Source organism: Centropristis striata, chromosome 16 (genome assembly GCF_030273125.1).
Source record: "Centropristis striata isolate RG_2023a ecotype Rhode Island chromosome 16, C.striata_1.0, whole genome shotgun sequence".
NCBI classification, from domain to species: domain Eukaryota; kingdom Metazoa; phylum Chordata; class Actinopteri; order Perciformes; family Serranidae; genus Centropristis; species Centropristis striata.
The window spans coordinates 26947043-26966558 of NC_081532.1; the positions used below are offsets into that span (position 1 = coordinate 26947043).

At 38.5% G+C, this 19516-nt stretch overlaps 1 protein-coding gene across 7 annotated transcripts in view; it reads left to right on the forward strand.

Moving 5' to 3' along the window:
• The window catches only part of LOC131988792 (doublecortin domain-containing protein 2), a 78603-nt gene that overhangs the window by 3059 nt on the left and 56028 nt on the right, over nt 1-19516 (forward strand). For 3 of the 7 annotated variants that reach the window (XM_059354050.1, XM_059354049.1, XM_059354048.1), the window contains exons 5-11: nt 1207-1359; nt 1499-1547; nt 5990-6119; nt 9030-9130; nt 11324-11452; nt 17228-17297; nt 19375-19429. In XM_059354050.1, the coding sequence (XP_059210033.1) occupies nt 1207-1359; nt 1499-1547; nt 5990-6119; nt 9030-9130; nt 11324-11452; nt 17228-17297; nt 19375-19391 (649 nt within the window). In that variant the 3' untranslated portion in view covers nt 19392-19429. The remainder of the gene's footprint in view (nt 1-1206; nt 1360-1498; nt 1548-5989; nt 6120-9029; nt 9131-11323; nt 11453-17227; nt 17298-19374; nt 19430-19516) is intronic. The other 4 variants (XM_059354053.1, XM_059354052.1, XM_059354051.1 and 1 more) reach the window with 3 other exon arrangements.

Sequence of the window (19516 nt, forward strand, 5' to 3'; positions counted from 1 at the left end):
AAATGTACAGCCTGTAGTTTTTTTTTTATGTTTTGCAATGAAACCAATCAACAGTTAATCAGTCCCAAATTCTGAATCTTGATTCTGTGTAGAGTATCAGCTGCTCCCTGCTTCCTCAAAATAGATTGTGGAAATATGATTAGCAATGCAGCAAGAAATTAGCAGAGCAGAAGGACTTTTCTAATTAATTAGTGATTGGGACAGCGTCTGGTTGTGATGTGCTCACAGTTTATTAGAGTTTATCCAGAATTGCTTGTAAAACAAACACTGCTTTTATGTTTAAAAAAAAAAAATGCTCACATAAAGTTTAACCACTCTATATTTGAGATATCTACACTGTAAAAAAAAAGTCTGTAGATTTCACAGTGAAAAACTGCTAAACCATGACAGTAAAAGACCATAAAATGATAAATGGGTTAATTCACTTCCAGTAACAATAAAACACTGTAAATGTATATATCAACCAAAACAGTATTTTTTACAGTTAAAAAAAACAAACATTACTCCACTGTAAAATAGTGGCACCGTGTTTGCAACAACATATACTGTAATATATATAAAAGCCATCACTGTAATTTTATTTTTTGTGCATTTATTTTTTGTAAAACCACTTTATGTCTCATTGTTAAATCAACTAAACACCATATCTCTAACAAAAATATACTGTTATATTTAATGGTAAAATCTTTATTTATGTGGCATTTATAAAGTAATTTCTTGTCAATTATATGGCAAAACAGCATTTCGTTTGTTTGTTTGTTTATTACTTTATTTTTGGATGGGACAGTGCACATTAATGAACATCGAAAAACATCTTTGTAAATATGCCGGATTATAGCAAAGATGCTAGTTTGCATCCGTAGTCCCTAAAAAAACAAACAAACAAAAAAATATAAAAGACAGCAAGTACATAGGTAAGATACAAACTTTTTATGGATTTTTTTTACGGTAAAATATGGAATAAAATGGCAATCTTAACAGTGCTAATATCCTTTCACTGTAATATTAGGAAAAGTTGCACTGTACTTATTACGGTTTTGTTCTGGCAACCACAGCTGCCGTTTTTCTACTGTAAAAACAACAGGTTTTTTTGTTTTACAGTGTACATATGTCTCATTTAATATACAAAACAGTGATATTTTGAAGCGCAGTTGAAAAGACACTTGTGGTGTCCAATTTGTGGTATTTCTTCATTTGTGCTCCCAGGCTTTGCACGTTATCTGGGCGTACTGTCAGCGGTCCCTCTGAACTGGAGAACAACCAGTACTACGTTGCAGTTGGTGCAGAAAAGTTTAAATCTCTCCCGTATGATCACTATGACTCCTGCAGGGATTTAAACAAGGAAAACATGCTCAAAGGGTATGACACCTATGACTTTTGGTCAGTTAAATAGTTTTCTTATGTACAGATTTTAAATAAACACTGGATCCTGAAGTTATATAAAAAAAAAAAAAGAGAAAATGTGTCGTCACATTGGTTTCCCTTTTCTCCCCTGCAGCCAAGACATCCTGCCTGCTGTAAAACAGACAAGACATCCAAAAGATGTGGTGAGTGCTGCTGCTTCAGAGTTGTGTGCAGTTTGCCATCTGGTTGTTCACTTTTTCACGACATGCTCAATTGTTACATTCCCCCCCCCCACTAAATTCCCTCCGGTTTATTGCCGTAACACCTTGGTAGTACCACAGTTGAAAAGCGTATCTTTGCACACACAGCATTTCAATTAACATTTCCCACGTGTGAGACTTGTTGTGGGGGTGCAATTCGTTATGAAACAGCGCTATCATCAATCACTGTCTGCAGGAGGCATTGAGTTACCTTTGCTTTCCACTTTGATGGGTAATCCCCACAGAGAAAGGCTGGCCCACTTGATCAAGTGCAGTGAGCCTCATAGACAGATCATATGCACCAGGGGGACTTCACTGACTGAAAACAAAAAAAATCTCTTATTCAAACCAGAACCGGGACAATTTGTATTGTGATTAAGTAGACAGTGAAGTGCTTTGAATCCATATGAGGACTGCACTGCTGTGGGCCCGAGATGAACACCAAATCACACGGTGAAGATGAGAACAAGCCCACTCAGCAAGTTGAGGTGGAGATGGGGGGCCTCCTGTGAGAGATGTGTCTGACATCTGATTCTTCTAACCATGAAAGATGACAATGCTGTGGCAGATGCCAATTTTTTTCAGATGGAGAAAAATGTCCCACACCTTATCTTTAGCTGTATCTGTGGTTGACTACCATTATATTCAGAAATACAATGAATATTTATTAGTAATATATTAGAATATGTTAAGAAAATTGTACAATTTCTTCTCCTTATTCACATCTTTCAATCATAAAACAAATATATGGAAACCACACTATTATCAAACTTTGCAGAACTGAGGTTCTGTCTTAACCCTCTGGAGTCTCCAAAAGCACCAAAGCATGACTTCTTGATGACATCCTGACTAGAAAACAAAGCAGCGTGGAGCCCTACTGTAAATTTACCTCTAAAGTTCTGGCTGTAAACTCCATGAGGCCAGTTTCAGTTTGATGATGATATACCAAGTAAAACTGGAGACAAGCTCAAATATATTTAGTATAAAATGATAGAACTGGATATAACCCCCTTACATGTTACATTTGCAACCTTTGATCACATTTGCAACATTTAAAATTCTTTATTGAGCATGAAAGTGTTTTGAAAGTTAAAAAAAAGATTCAAAATTACGTTTTATTTGGACTAAAGGACTAAAAAAGACACAAAATGACCAAAAAAGACACAAAATGACTTAAAAAAGACACAAAATGACTAAAGAATTACACAAAATGACTAAAAAAAGACACAAAATGCCTAAAAAAAGAAATAAAATGACACAAAATGACTGAAATAAGACAAAAAATGACAAAAAATGAAATAAAATGACACAAAATGACAAAAAAAGACACAAAATGCCTAAAAAAAGAAATAAAATGACACAAAATGACCTAAAAAAGACACAAAATGACTAAAAAAAGAAATAAATTGACACAAAATGACCAAAAAAAGACACAAAATGACTTAAAAAAGACAAAAAATGACCAAAAAAGACACAAAATGAGAAGACAGAATGACCAAAAAAGACACAAAATGAGAAGACAGAATGACCAAAAAATCCCCACAGAAGACACAAAATGTAAAAAAAAGACATAAAAAGACACAAATGACCAACAAAGACACGAAAAGACATGAAAAGGATTAAAAAATGGACTAAATAGTCCAAGACTCCATAGAGTTAAGTCTGAAAATGTGAATCAACACTGCTGAGCCTGTGCTGTTTCCCTCAGCACCATGAGGTGGAGACAGAGACAGAGCTATGGCTGTGTTTTACATCCCCCCCACCTCATTGTAGTATTAGTCATTCAATGGACATGATGCTGCCGCATTTTACTCCCTCTGCCTCCACAGCTCAACCCTCATGAATTTGTAAACATGATTTGACCAGTTAATAAGGACCTTTCAGAGGCGAAGGCTACATGTGACAAAAACGGCCCGCTCTGTCTTGATCTGTCGGCTGTTTAGCTTACTGATTACACATACATTTATAGGGTCATGTCCGTCATTAATTTCAGTTTGACCTCACAAAACAACAGCAGTCTGGTTTGAAACGGCTGTAAAAAGATCCTTTAAACATGCCCACTGAGGCTGTGTAAAATGTAACCTTGCTCTGGCTGCATGTGAACACTGTCCTGTCCTGTCCTGTCCTGTCTGCACTAGTGGCGGAGCGTTTCTGCGCCGCTGACTGGGACATCTGGTGTGGAGCACCCGCTGAAGCCTAAAACTGACGGCTCTGCAGAGTGTAATATTGAAAGTCTCCAGCACACCATGTTCCCATCGGGTACAGCCATATATGCTGAGTTAGGTGTTCACAGACATGATGAGGTAGAAACTTTTGAGGTAGACGTCGCATAAAGAGAAGATTAATAGGCGGGAGAGGAATGCAAAGAGAAAAAGAGAATAATGATGTGCATCAAAGCAAAGTACTTTCATATTATCGGGATAATAATGAGCGGTGCAATTGTGCTTCACATGTACGAAGCATCCTGTGAAAATGGCCCAGAAAGGCTGACTAAAGCTTTTAATAGCTGCACTCCCTGACATCAGCGATGACTTGCTGCAGCTCTCTATTTCTCTGCTGTTTCTGGATGATGTCATTGGTGAGGGGAAGTAGCAATGCCCCGTGGAAAACTATACCCCCTCACTGCTGCCAGCATGTCTGCTCACTGAGGACCCGGCCCTGGGAGTGACTCCTACTGATACCACAGCCAGCATGGCTGGAGGCTGCTCAGGTCCAATTGGTTGGGACCCTGGTTTTCCCCTGGCTATCATATCACAGTGTCCTCTTGTTGACTCCTGTTCTCTGCCACTTGAGAGGGCCACAGATTATTTGCAGCGTGGTCCCCCTGAGCCCCTTCACACTAACTCTAGCCCTCTCTTGGTCTCTCTCTCTGGGGCCTCCAGATACGCACAGTTGTCTGCTCCCACAGGACACGGTACTGTAGATATGTAATGCAGAACGAGAGGAGAGATGACCTCAGCTTTTCCACTGCCGCGTTTCCACTTTCCCTGCTACTTGTACTGTACTCTCCTGGCTCGGCGGCGCCCCTCGTCCTCTGCTTTCCGCTCCCCGAGTGAGACGGTCTTGATTTAACTTTGTTGATTTAAATAAGATCTATTTACATCTCACCAGCAGGCTGTAAACACGGAAAACAAGCTGTTCAATTTTTGATTGCCCAGATGTATTTCGATTTTGAACTTTGTGGCGAAGTTGTCGCACATCACTCACAGATGAATCGAGGTTAGGAAATGAACAGCTTACCACTGCGACTGTGCCACTGCTCCTCCTGCTTTGATCTCGCGTGGCTATGTGGACACAGCAGCGATGCAGCGTGAACTCTGTTTCAACTCTCCTTTCGCTGAATATACCAGGCAAACTTCACTCTTCTTTTGTTGTTTTATTTCCCTCCCTCGGCCCACCAACGGCTGTAGAAATTCAAAAGAATATCAACAGACTTTGCCTTTGCATTAAAGAAAGCAAACAAGTGAAGAAACAACGCTGCAGCTCCCCAGAGGCCATGTTAGTGAGCTTGCAAACACCATTGCCAGAAGTGTATTCTGGTGGAAGCCTGAGATCACTACACTATCCCCCGAGCCAGCCCAGGGATCCAGCCAGGCAGCTGCCGTAAAGAGCACTGTAGCTGAAAAGAAACATTAAGTCTGCTCTATCCTGCTCTCTGTGTCTGCGTCTCTGTGAGGGAGACATACCTCACCTTGCTACCTACAGAGGGGATGAGGAGCCTGTGAGGAGAAAATTGCCTTTTGTGGAAGCATTAATTCAGATGTGTACCCTGCTGTCTGAACATCACTCTGAACTCTCCCCACTGCTCTCTCTCTCTCTCTCTCCCTCTCTCTCTTTCTCTCTCTTCCTCTCCCACCATGCAACTAAGTCCCAAGCCTCTTTTTTTTCCTCCCCTCTCCATCAATAACCTTCTGCTGTCTACTGCTGAAGAATAACTTATTCCCTACGACTCCCTCCCTTTCCCTTTAAGCTTGTTTGGATTTTCATTGTTTGATCTGGCTTGATAAATAAGACAAATGCAGTTAGAAATTCATGGCTGCCCCATTTCATCAATAAATGATTAGTTTGCCACGCTCCCTAGTGATTGATAGGTTGTGCACGGGATGTATTGGAACCAGATGAATTCAATACAGTAGGAGTCACGGGGGAGCTACAAAGCATATCAGCTCATGAAAAATTGAGGTCAATGTAAAATGTAAAAAAAAAAAAAAAGCGTTGAAAAGAGAGAAGAAACAAGTTTTGCCCCCGATGTGTTTTGTCTTTTTTTTCTTCTTCCTCTTTACAAAACAACAGCAAAAAAGTCGATGATGAATCACAGAGAAATCTGAGGAAATACGCCTTAATCTGCGCCCCTGTTTTCTCCTCTCTTTTGTCTCTTCATGTAGTTTGCTCACACAGGCTTTGGAGAGGACCTTGAGCACACAGCCAGGGGCCAGATGAAGAAACAAGCCAAACCGGAGAGAACCAAACAACAGAGGCAGGTGTCCAGAAACCCAGTTCTCTTCTCGACAGGGGGTAAGCAGAGCAATTCTATCGAAATCTCTCTCTCCATGTCTCTCTCTCCAGCTCCCCTGTCCTCATTGTGTTTTTTTCCACTCTTTCTCTCTGAGATGAAGGAGAATCCTGTTGGCTTTTAAACACAAATGTAAATGTACAGTATTCGTGTGCAACAGAACATTGAAGCACACATGTAGGCGTAGGCACAGTTACATTACATTACAGTCCTCTGTGTGCATATGTGAAGAAGTGTGGCGTGTGTTGGAAACCTAGAAAAACATTTGGCAGGTGAAGGAGCTTTCTTTGGATTCTCAACCTGCTCTTTTAAGTCCAAACAGAACCAAGCTCCCTGCTCTTTTGAAAGAAACACCACGTCTTTTCTGTGAATATTAAACAGAACAAGACTTCAAACACCGTCAAGGGGGCTTAAATCATAGATGAATTCAATCAGGCCACTTTGTTGAATATGTATCCAGAAAGCCTTGTTAACTATGTGGGGGGAAACAAAATGCTCTAATTTTCTCCTGATGCCGGGATCAAAATGGTAATAAGTTATTAATCACAAATAACGCCAACGGAAAGATCATAAAAGTGACAAAATACTCCTTCAGATTAATAGTTGAATATTGTAGCAGTTGCGCTGTGTAGAAGTGACACTGTGTTTATCATAAATGCACAGTGAATGTGTGTTTGCTGTCCAATTATTAAGTAGTTGTTTTTTCATGGGTGTTCGTTTTACCATCTGTGCACAATAATACAGTGAGACAACTGAAAGACTCAGCCTGTACTGTACCACTTTAACATGCTATAGCAATACTAGTAGAACAATGCTACTTTTCTTTCTGAACACAGCTGTTTTGGCAGGATGCAGACTAATATTGAGACTGTTTCAAAACCAGTTAAAGGTTCTTTGTAGTTGCTTTGAATAGTTGTGGCTTTTTGATTTTCTCCCCTTGTGCTCATGATGATGCTGTTGTTTAGGCCAGAGTGCAGTTGGCCACATTTCGATCACTTGATCATACTTACTGTCACGTTTTCCTCCCACAAAATGCATTATGAAAGGCCCAAGATTTAAAAAGATTGAGTCTCCTTCAAATCCACTTTTAGAAGCCTTCATACTGGCGATAGCTCGGTTTTTGATTGATTTAAGTTTATTTCGAACATGGCAACAAAATAATAAAAAAAGAGTCAGACAAAACATTTAACATGACATGTAGAATACATATTCGAAAAGGAGTGAGAAGAATTAAAACTTAGAAACTCCCACCCCCTCTCCTTAAATATGACAAGTTAAAATCCTTGTCTAAACACGTCTTGTAATACAAAACATAAATATTATTTACCTATACACCGTAATTATACGTACATACACAAACACACGCACACATACATACGAAAGGAAAAGAAACAACAACACAAAATGACAACCAGTGTAAAAAAGATCAAAATAAATAAACACAGTATTCTCATAACACTAACACTAACATAACACTAACCACATAACATAACACATCTCCCTCATTCAGGGTTCATACGGGTGCTTGAAATTCTTGAAAATGCTTGAATTTTAATGTTGGATTTCAAGGTTTGAAAAGTGCTTGGATTTTGGATTAAATGCTTGTAAATGCTTGAAATTCTTACTGTATTTCTCTTGCAATCTGGCTATAGATAACCGCATTTTCAATGGAAAAAACTACCGGTACATAAAGTGAATAGCCTATAGCCTATCTGAAATGAAGACCGTCTCGCCTGCGTCTTCTTGTTTCTGAGATGTTTCTTGTTGCTCTACCCTGTATCTTCTTACTGAAGGAGTTTTTCTTATCCATAGTAGATGTGAGGGGTCCTCTAGTAGGCCTATTTGTGGGTCTTTCCTCCTAGTTTGGGTCGTGTTTAGTTCCACCAGCTGCCGGTTGATGATTTTTGTGAGCTACCAGTATGTTTTATGAGATTAGCAAACTACTTTTAGTTGTTAAAAGTGTAATACCACTGCTGGTGGTATGGTTAAGTGAAATTACCCCTTTTAGTATCGAAGTACTCCTCTAAAACATGCCATTTACAACCGTTGAAAGGTACTGGAAAAGCTTGAAAATGGACCTTGAAAGTCATTGAAAAGTCCTTGAATTTGACTACTGAAAGAGTGTACGAACCCTGCTCATCACTGTACCTCTGGAAAATAGTGTCTTTGTAGCTCATTTTAAACTGTTTCATGTTTGGACATTGCTTTAACTCCATACTGTGTTCGCAAGCATCATCTGGTCCAGGTTCATAGCACTTGGCACCAGATTTCTTCAATCATTTTGTCTTTTTCTAACTCGAGTGAGTTTGGAAAGAGATCCAAAAGTGTAATGCCTGACTGAAAAACATAATGAAGTAGTCTACGTGGATTGTAGCTGTTTAATTGCCTCTTTGAGCTATTTTTCCCCTATACATTGTTCCTTTGTCTTATCACTGATTAATCTACCATGCTTTGTTATTTATTATTTAAATGAAATTACTTAAGGCTAATGAAGTAGATTCAAGCTCAATAGTGTGTTTAATTATTCACAGTCCATGCCGTCCAGCAGCCACAGACAAAAAGGAGTTTGTTTACAAGGGAAAACAGTGTGACGTTGCCATACAAGCTATTCCCCACATGCATCACCAGCAACCTGTCACTGTCAGGAACTAACCCCGCACTGAAAGTTCACGCTGGCTGGCCATATTTGTGGCAGGACAGCTGTGGCTTTCTTTGGCCCTTTCGTCCGTGGGACCACTCTAAATAAATAAATGGCTTGACAGCAACATTGATCTCTTGTGAAGTTGAACAGGAGAGGCAAAGGGAGAGGGCAGTGAGGGATGGAGGGGTATGGAGAGAGAGAGAGAGTGTGCAGAAGAATGAGACGGTGACTGCCAGCCGATGAGGTAATTGTGATTAATCACTTTTCTCAGAGGGCAGCGTGTTCAATGCACAAAACAAAAGAAGGGAGATGGCAGGAGCGGCGGAGGTGCAGGAAGACGGCCAGCTGAAGGTGGACCTGCCTATTGATCAGGTAAAGCACCACCTCATGCAGCACTGCAACCCGAGGAGGTCTTTAGCATACAATCTGTGAACAACTTGGTGCTATTTATCTAACAGGAAGTTAGAAGTTTCAGTCGAAAAACAGTATTGTCAACATCACAGTAGATACACGTAGGCCACTCTGCCATGTTCTGGGTCCATTTAAGTTAACGCTCTGAACCCAACAACCCACAGGTGAGTTGAAAGTTATTTTTTATATAAAAAAATGAAAAACAAAAGAAAATCAACAAAATTCAACCTGAGGAATTTGTGAAATAGCCACCGATTCGCTTAACTAAAAATCCGTGGAATAGCCACGGAATCACTCACATTTCCGTGAAACTGACACGGATTTCGCTGCAATGCAAGTTAATGACAGTCATATCCCATGGCTATTCCATGGATATTTTTTCCTATTGGTTTGTTCCAAGTCACGTGACTTTCAAGGTTCCGGCGGTCAGAAGAAAAAACATGGCGGACAGTTCTCTCGTTTTTAGTGAAAAAATCAATATTTTGACTTAGTTTCTGCATAAAAATGGATTTTGATTACACATCTAGCGAGAAATATATGTTTTATTTTCTAAATATTCACTCAGTGAATGTACATAATCACTTTGTATGTTGGAATAGCCCCGGGATATGACTGTCATTAACTTGCATTGTAGCAAAATCTGTGTCAGTTTCATGGAAATTTGAGTGATTCCGTGGCTATTCCACGGATTCCTGTGAGACCATGTTGACAAAATTACACCATAAGCAACGCCAGAAACTGTAAAGGCAGGAATTCTCAACAAATTTTCCAATAAATGACGGCCGTTGAATGAATAATGTGTGACAACCACTTCTGTTAACCCTTTATCAGACAAAGAACCATATTTGGTAACTTGAGTGGACATCTATAACAGGTGTCCTGTCTCTCCGTGAGCTCATAGAACCACATGGATTTCTACATCACAGATAGTGACACTGTGACATCTGAACAATCAGTAAATCACACAAGATTCAAGCTTTCCTTTATTGTCATTGTATTAAAAAAGTATACAACTAAATTTACGTGTGCTTCTCATATATAAGGTGCTTTAAAAAAGACATTCAGACATTACGCATATGTAATAAGTAGTCTAAAAAGATAATAAATAGTTTAAAGGTAAAAGATAAACTGGTGATGGGTGCAAATGATGTGTTATTGTCTATTTAGGGTTGCTGTGGGAAAGAGACTATGATAAATATAATAATAATAATGACTCAATTGACCTCGATTTGCAATATAAAAACACTTTCAATTTCCAGGAGTGCCCTATAAAGGGTTATGCTTCAAATAGTGATATATCATCAAAATTTGTTTATTGTGTAAGTCGTCTTTAAAATTCTTCAAAATAAACAGTTGCCAGAAATAAACCAGATCCTGTAAAAAAAACCATCCAATTCTACACTCTTTAGTGCAACTGGAAGGCCATGAATGGCACAGTCACATGACAGAAATGATGTGAAACTACCAGGGAACTATGGGCTGTTTACACAGAGCAGAGAGGAGAGGACAAGACAAGGGAGGTTGTAAGTGCAACCACGACTCCCAAAAAGTTGGGACATTGTGTGAAATGTAAATATAACAAAAGAATGCATCAATTTCAGATAAAGTAAATTAAACAGTTTGAACATAGAATATACTGAACAGAATAGCGGATTTTCATATTCTGTTTTATTTACATTTTAGGCAACATAGCAACTTTTTCGGAATCTGGTTTGTAGAGGTTAAAAAATGTAAATTGTCCTTTATGTTTAGCACGTGTCATATAAAAAATGCCCTGGAAGTGCCTTGGGTTCAGAGGGTTAAATGTAATAATTTTAATTATCATAATTTTCGAGCTTGTTGTCAGTGAAGGCAAACAGAAGCATAAGAGTTGTTGAACATCATAACAAGCATAATTGGGTTGGATGCTAAAGTGTCTGCTGCTACAGCATCCTCTCCTCATTTTCCTCTTGTAAACCTTTTTGTGTGTTTTTCAGCTTCAAAAAGAATTGCGAATAGACTTCCAGAACAGCATAACATTATTTTCTGCCCAGAATAAAACTCACAGCTGCTCAGTAGAACAAGTTGCATAAATATATAAATATTTAGCAAAATCAATACAGCAGTACAGTACAGTGTAAGCCAAGGGGGACCTTGTTTTCTCCCTCCCTGCAGGTTGAGGCCAAGATAGTTGACGAAGAGTACGAGGATGGGAGTTGTTCTGCGAGTCCCTGCAAGGCCTCCCTCCATGATTCAGACAGCTTGTTTCAGCAGAGGTCTTTGTCTGCAGGATCCAGTGAGAATGTAAGTGCCCTTATAATGAGTTCCATGTAGTTACTATTTCACTTTTAGTTCATTTTTGCTTGGTTATTATGTCCAATTTTTTCATTTGCTCTAGGATTAGGTCACATAAAAATGGTCTAACCAGCAATTATGGTGATCACCATTTCCATAATTGCAAGAGCGCCACGTAGACCTGCTTCCAGCAACTCTACTTCTGTCTCAGTTGTGTGTAACCTGTTTTTCTGTCTCCATGGTAAACTGTGAATTTTGCACTGTGCATTTACCAGCACGGTTTTACTTTGGGGTTAGGAGACACAGGCACAGAGTGCAGCACTGGTTCTGGAGACACAGAATTAAAAACATCTGAGCCCCAGGTGTAACTTTATGCAGTATTACACTTCTTACATACATACAGCGGAAAAGGCAAAAGGATGTTTAGAAATACTTTGAGCGCTGTTGCAGAGAAGTCGTGATTGCTCCCTTTGCAAATGAGTCAGTGTCTTGGTTATTCATTCATTACTAGGGATGTAATTATGCATCGTGAGACAGTTAAAAATCAATATAAATGTGTGATCTGCTTTTGATTTCACTTGTGTGACAGCATATGTCACTGTCAGTTATAGAGACAGACCGCATTTCAGCCCCACCGTTAACTTTGTATTTGATGAAGGAACCTCCTCGTCAATGTCGTCTGTTAGCAAACAACAGAATATTGTCTAAAAGCTGCTGTGTGGTGAAATCCACTACCAACAAGTTAAAGAACCAGAACTACGTTTTTAAAATCCGACAAACTGGAAAACTGAACTTTTAAGATGACAAAAGTGGATACTAGCTAACATTAGCTTGCTAACAGCAACAGTGGACCTTGTGAATGTGCAGCGATCTCAGCTTCTGCCTGAAAATGCTCTACCTAAAAACAAACAAACATGTACATTCCAAATTAGGAACACATGTAAGTCAACAATGTTTGTTTATTTGAAGTGATTTTATTAATTTGTATCATTTGTTTAGTTATTTTGATGTGGGATTTGTTTTAAAATTCAAATGTTTCTTTTTGTTATTGAACATAAAATATATTTCAGATGCAATTTTGAGAGGACATATGCATTTGTTGCATATTTTCTGTTTTGCAGTTACACCTTAGCTCAGAAATATTGTGTTTTTGTCTGAGAAATAATTAACTCTTTTTTGTCATAATTTCTCGTAGGGCTGGGCGATATATCGATATATTTTAAAATGTGATATGGAATTAGACCATATCACATATATCAATATAGTTCAGATTTGCACTGTGATCCTTGCTCCAGGCAAGCTGCGGCTTTTATTCAAGATATTTTTTTTATTTAAATCTGCACTTTATGGAGCTTTGATTAAAAAAAAAAAAAAAAAAAAAAAAAAAGGTACTCCTGTTATTCTACAGTATTTATGTTCACTTAAATAAAAAGGGTTTCGATAAAACTACTTGTGACATGTCATATTTGGCTTTGACTTTGAGTGAACATTTGCTCTCACTTTGTGATTAAAATATCAGGATATATGCCGTATATCGATATTCAGCCTAAATGCATCGGGATATGACTTTTGGTCCATATCGCCCAGCCCTAATTTCTCGGCAAGCTCATTCTGCTAAAAAAAAAAATCGCATCCTTAACCCTGCATTGGAAATCGTATTGAATCATCAGTTGAGATCCCTATCGTGACATCCCTATTCATGACTACTGTCATTTTTTTAAATGTTTTATCATTCCCTCGGCTGAAATTAATATTTTTTTGTGATTTGTACACTGTCACAATCTCTTATATCTTATGTTATTTTAGAATCTATTTGGTAATAAGCACATAGTTAGGTTTAAATTCACAGATTTAGATTTAAAACACAGTAAAACTGAAAAAATAATGGAACAAGTGTACAAAACATCACAGAAATAGAGTTTGCTGACATATGGAGCAGGTTCAGTCATATTCATTGGGAAAAACTGCAACAATCTGATGTTTGCTCGTTCTATAAGAGGTGTTATAGAGCTGTCAGAGCCTAGCTGTAGCCACAGATGGGTGATTCTCATGAACATGCTCATAGCAAAAGTCCAAGAGCACTGAATACATATTTTATTTGACCCTTTATAACATATACAATGTAATATCACTGTTCAATACAAATTTATAATCTATTTGAATTTTTTTTGTGTGTTTTCTGACATTTTTAGAGACACTGTGAACAAAATTCATCACCGTAACATATTTTTAAATAGAAATTAAAAAACGAACAAACAAAAACATTTTTTTTTCTTTTTTTTTTTTCCTTGGTTAAGCACTTAAATATGCTCAAGGTTAGCTGGTATCATCAAAATGTATAAAATATACACATATTTTAATGCAAACAATTCTATCATTACCGTAACATTTAACCATTTTTCCTCATCAATTTTCATTCAGATTTTGTTCTTTATACATTGTTAAAATCCATTATATTTGATTATCTGTTAAATTATATATTTTTTTTAAACAAATGTATATTTATCTTTATAAAGTTTATTAAGTATTTATTGTATATAAGTGTGGGGAAACCATGAAATATTTATCTGAAAGGATTACGGTGATGAATTTGTGAATCAAAAATATGTTTAAAAATATAGAAAATAGCACAAAACAATGAATTGTGCCTCATTATGGCTATATTGTTCACTCATATAAAGTGAAATATATTTAGTTGAATAAAATATGTCCTTATAATCTTCACAGGCATAGCTTAGACTGGCTTCATGAGAACCACCCAGATACTGTATGTATCACAGCATCCAGCCTTGAAAATGCATAGAAGTGTGCATTTGTGATCAAAGTGGAGCCCCATAACAGTATGGGGTTGCATTTGATGTCTGCCCTCTAGTCTGGTGATTGTGTACGTTCACAGTGATGAAGTAGAGCTGAGCTGTGTATACAGATGTTTTTGCATGGGGCTGTGGTTCCTAGAAATTACACTCATTTAAATACACTTATTTTGCTCTAATAATCCTCGAGGGACAGCAATATGAAGCAGTGTAACTGTGATGAATGCGCACAATAGTTGGGTGATATTACTATTCCAAGCAATTTCATTCGGCTTTGAAATGAGAAGATATTGAGTCTTATTTAAGCAATCAATAACCTTGAACATTTTGTTTTAATGAAAACTATAATTTCAAGCAGTGGCAATTACACCATAGGGGAATGTTTTGGTGTGGTTATGGTTTTGCTGCCGTATGCACTTTTGCAATAAAGATATTCTTATCGGGGTAATTATTGACTTCTGGGGGCCAGTTATGACCCTGGCTAAAGACCTCATCAATACCTTAATTCATTACTTATCACTTTTAGTCATACATGAATGTTGCTGATTCAGATTGGGTATGGATTGCAGAGAAAGACCATTAGATAATGGAAAATAATAATAATAATTGCTGGTACAGACTCAGCTACTTTTTGCAATAATCATCTTGCCAAGCAGTTTTTTGAATCGTGAGCTAACGAAGACTGACATTAGGAAGACGGTAGGATTTCTTTTGCAAGCTCTCCAGTTGAAAACACCATGCTCAAAATTAAGATCTTAAACAGGATTTAGCTGTTAAACAGGACATATCATAAAAAACTGACTTATCCTTATATATGGGTACCTGGAGTGCCAACCAAGGTTATAATTGTTTTGAATTTTCAAATATTTTTGGGTTTGTTTGACATGTTTTAGTTTAGTTTCAGTTTTTATTTATTTAGATTTGGTTTGACAGTAGTTTTAATTGTCTGTGTTTGGGCCAGGTATAATATCTCAGAAGTATGTAGCTACTTAAACATATACAAAATACATGGATGAATATGGAATGTATAGGAAAGGACATAATATTTTATCTTAATTCAGCTTTTATGTCTGATGTGAAGCAATTTCGGCGTATCGCCATCTCCTGGAATGTTTTAATGTCACGAGAGTTGACTGGAATTTATGCTGTCTCCTTTTTTGTTAGTGATATAGCTAAAAAAACTAGAAACTACAAAAAAAATATTTTATCTTCTATGTATTGTCAAACAGGCAATATAATTTAAGTTCAAGTTGACTTTTTATTTTGTTTCAGCTTACTTACAATATTTTCCACTGTTTATTTCAGTTTTATTTTCAGTCTTGGTTCACTGTAATAACCTATAAACTGTGAAATAAGACAACCGCGTCAGCTTTTTGTTGCTTTTTCAACAAACCATTCAGATTTACAGGTATAGACAGACAAACAGAATGACAATAAAGTGTATTTTGAACATGTTATACTTGAACATAAAATGTTCAAGTATACCCTCGTCTTTCCCCTCTGAGACCAAACAGACTCTCGGTCTCGTTGTCGGCAACCTCATCATATTGAATGTTGTGAATAATAACGAGGCATAACTGCACTGCTATGACTCATACTTTGAGCTGAGTTCAGACAGATTTCCAGCACTCATATGTGCTCGCGAAATGCCCCGTGTGCTGCGTATATGTGCATGTATATAGTAGATATTGATGACCAAACTCAATTACATGATTACATTTTCAGCCCAAGCCTTAAATGATTTATTGCATTGAATTTAAATAGTGAATACATTTACAGACAGTACACCGGCGCGGCTGTTGTGTGATATTGACCTGTGTGGTCCAGGCCAAATAAAGAATAACGAGATTCAGCATCTCTGCCAAGTGGAGATGTCCGCTGGGAGTGAAGGCAGACTATCTCAGTGGAAGAGAGCGACGAATGGCAGCCGCAGCCTGATGCACATTTATCAAAGCTTTTCTTATAATCACTTGACTGACTTTTGTTGGGCTTTCTGAAGGTTGGGTTTTCCTTTAGAGTGCACTCTGTTAAGGAGTTGATTGATTTCATGAGGGGGGGACTCTGTCTACGTTGTAGATGTCATACACTTTGAGGAAATGTGGACAAGGGTAGATTTGTACTCACTGGTGCGGTATTGTGTTTACAACTATCATTTGTTTTGATTTAACAATATTGGCTGATTTATCAACCGGTGAGCTAAGCATTTTTTCTTAATTAATATTGTTAGAAATGCCAATACGACTAGGTACGTTTGATCAATTGTCTTCCTCTTCTTAAGAATTTTGTGATAAAAAATCGAATGGTTATTGAGCGCGGCATTGATCCATTCCTTTCCTTTTCCAATGCCAGTCCATTTCATTTGTCTTTCAACTGGTTTTCCATGCTCCTATTCCCTGAAGCTTAGGCTAGCCATTTCAAAGGCCTTATTCTCCCCATGCAAGGTCAACTATAATCAACTCTAGACAATGTCACCGCCTTGCATTTCCACAGAGCTAGGCAGAGGAAGACGACTCCTCTGGGCTTTTAAGGACCTACTGCATTATACCATTCAATTACTGTTCATTAGACAGTGTACAGCCATTAATCAGACTGAGATGTTCTGCTAGTCCTCAGCAGGGACAATGAACTGGGGAAATTTATTCTGGTTTCCTGTCTGGCCTGCTGTTTAGTGGTAAGGAGAGAGATGACACTCTGGAATGCACTGATGCTTTCAGTGCAGAGACATCCCCAAACTGAGCCGCTACTCCACTTTCTCTATCTGTTTTCAAGTGAACTTCTCTGCTTCATGCAGCTTTGTCTTTGAATGTTAAGAAACACAGGCTTTGTCAGAGATTTACTGCATATGTGGGAGAGTATTACGAATCTGATATATCACTAAAAGGGAAGAAAGCTGACAGATTTACCGATTAGAGCTGCATATGCATTGAATATGACTAGATGATGATATGAGAAACTGATTTATGTTTTCCAGGAGGCTAAAGGGAGGGAGGTGTGTTCCAGGCTCCGCAGAATACGGTCACGGGTGTCCCGCTTTTTCAAGGGTAGGTTCATCAAAGCATAAAGCCTGGTAGTAGCTCAGTGGCAGCAGCGGCGGCGGCCCCCGCGTTCCCCTCCGCAGCACCTAATGCACCCATAAAGAGACCACTAATACACTCTGCATTACCAGTTCCTCCTGCACATTGCATGTCACCGGATCCGCAACCACCTCTCAACATCTGGGAGAGCTTTACGCCATGCTTTATGGAGACCATCTGGTTGAGTGGGTTTTTTTGCCTCCCCAATCTCAGATGACTTATTCTAGTATTAAAGTCACCTGCACATCAAGGTGTGCCACGCTGAGCGCCAGGGATTATTCACTACTCTTTATATTTCCCATGTCGTTTGTAATTTGGAAGCACTCAGACAGAATGAGAGGGATATATGTACCTTGTTACGATGAAAATCCATTTTTTTCTCCCTCCATGACTTCTTATTCTAAGTAGAATTGCATGGTCTGACTTTTATTTGATTGATCTAGAGAAGAACACATCTGACAAAATACAAAATAAGTGCTCTACACATTTGATTATGGGGGGGAAAAAGATAACATAGTGTTAAAACTCAAACCAAAGCAATGATGTGAACTTGGCATTCTCCTTTGTTGGGGGAATATGCCTTTCAGCTGGTTCAGGCAATTTCATTGTAATTGCCTGCAAAACATAGGCTTTAGTGGTGAGGCATCCTCAATTGTTCCTTGTGAAAATTCCAAAGGTGACTAAATGGAACGGGATGTGAATCCCTGCACGTGGTTATCACTGTCTGCCCTTCAATCTGAGGTTTGCCCTGTCAGTGTCACACCAGGAAAATCACTGCATCCTGTGCTAACAGCAGGCTCCCTGCCTCACTCACGTGTCATCCACGGCATCATAAAAGTACACAAATACACGCACATGCACAGGCACATATGCACAGAGTTATCTAACAGACAAGACTTCACAGCAGGGGCTTTTTTTCACACACGTGTGCATGATTTTTACGTACATGTATTCTCTTTCAATTATGCTCATCCTGATAGCACTAGAGGTTGAGATGCAGCCCTATACAATCTAGTAGCGGCTCTGATTTCCCTGCAGAATATCAACGGGCACTGCAGGGGGCATTTGAAAATAAATCACAGCACATTATTGCTTACAGACTCCAGGCCCACATACTCGTTTTTCTGTCCCTATCATATTATATTGTTGTTGCTGTTTATGAATGATTCTGCATCATTCATGCCTCACATAGCTGTCACAGTGGATCTGCAGGTGACACAGATGCAAAGCTTAACGGGAGACTCGGAGCCGTAGTGGAGGGGAGTGGGATGTGAAAAGGAAACGCAAGTGATCTCTAACAGAATCAAACCTGCCTGCCACCTGCTTTGCATCAAAACGTCAATATGTGGGCCAGTTCTTATCCTTGAAAGGAATTTGTCAGCTGAGTGAAAATAGGAGGCTTTTTTTTTTTTTTTTTTTTTTCAGAAAAGCAAATCTGCCATCAAAGTACTTCCACTGACTCCTTCATATACCTTAGCAGGGGTATTCCATCTTGACTTCCACGTATCAAAGCCAGAGATACTACTGGGTTCAGTTTGGCTGAGATTCTCCTTCAAAAGTTATTGGCACCCTGTACAATGGCCTTGTAATTTACGAGAACTGTTAGGGCTCCTGACAGAAGTTGTAAAGCATCTTGACTGATTGGGTAGATATAAGATGTGTGCAGTCATGGCATATTGTCGCCTATACGTGCGCAAGACACGCAGAGAGTTGCATGGCTTGCTCTGTCACAGATAAATTACTCCACACAGTCAAATTAAGTTGTTGTAAATCACCCCGCGGACCCGAGACTAGTCCTGAGTGACGACCTTTACGCCTATTTGACTTTAAGTCTTATTTATGTTAATCACATCTGTATTATACCGACAGTAAAATTGTGTCATATCCTAAAAGGTCATTGTTTTGCAGTGCAGCATATGACAGGGACAGAAAAACACAGCGCTTTTGTTTGGTACTAAGTGTAAGAAGTCTTCAGAGGATGTTTTGACTATGAATGTTTTTTACTTTGTACATGCAATTTTCCTTTTATGTTGTCTTTTTTCAGGAAAAATGACACAATAACATCCATTGTTTTGATCAGCATGACAGTCATTCTGAAGGTATGTACCAGACAAATACTTAATGATTTAACTAGTCATTTCTAACCAGTCAGTCAAACTTATTTGTGTAGCACCTTTCATTGTGGT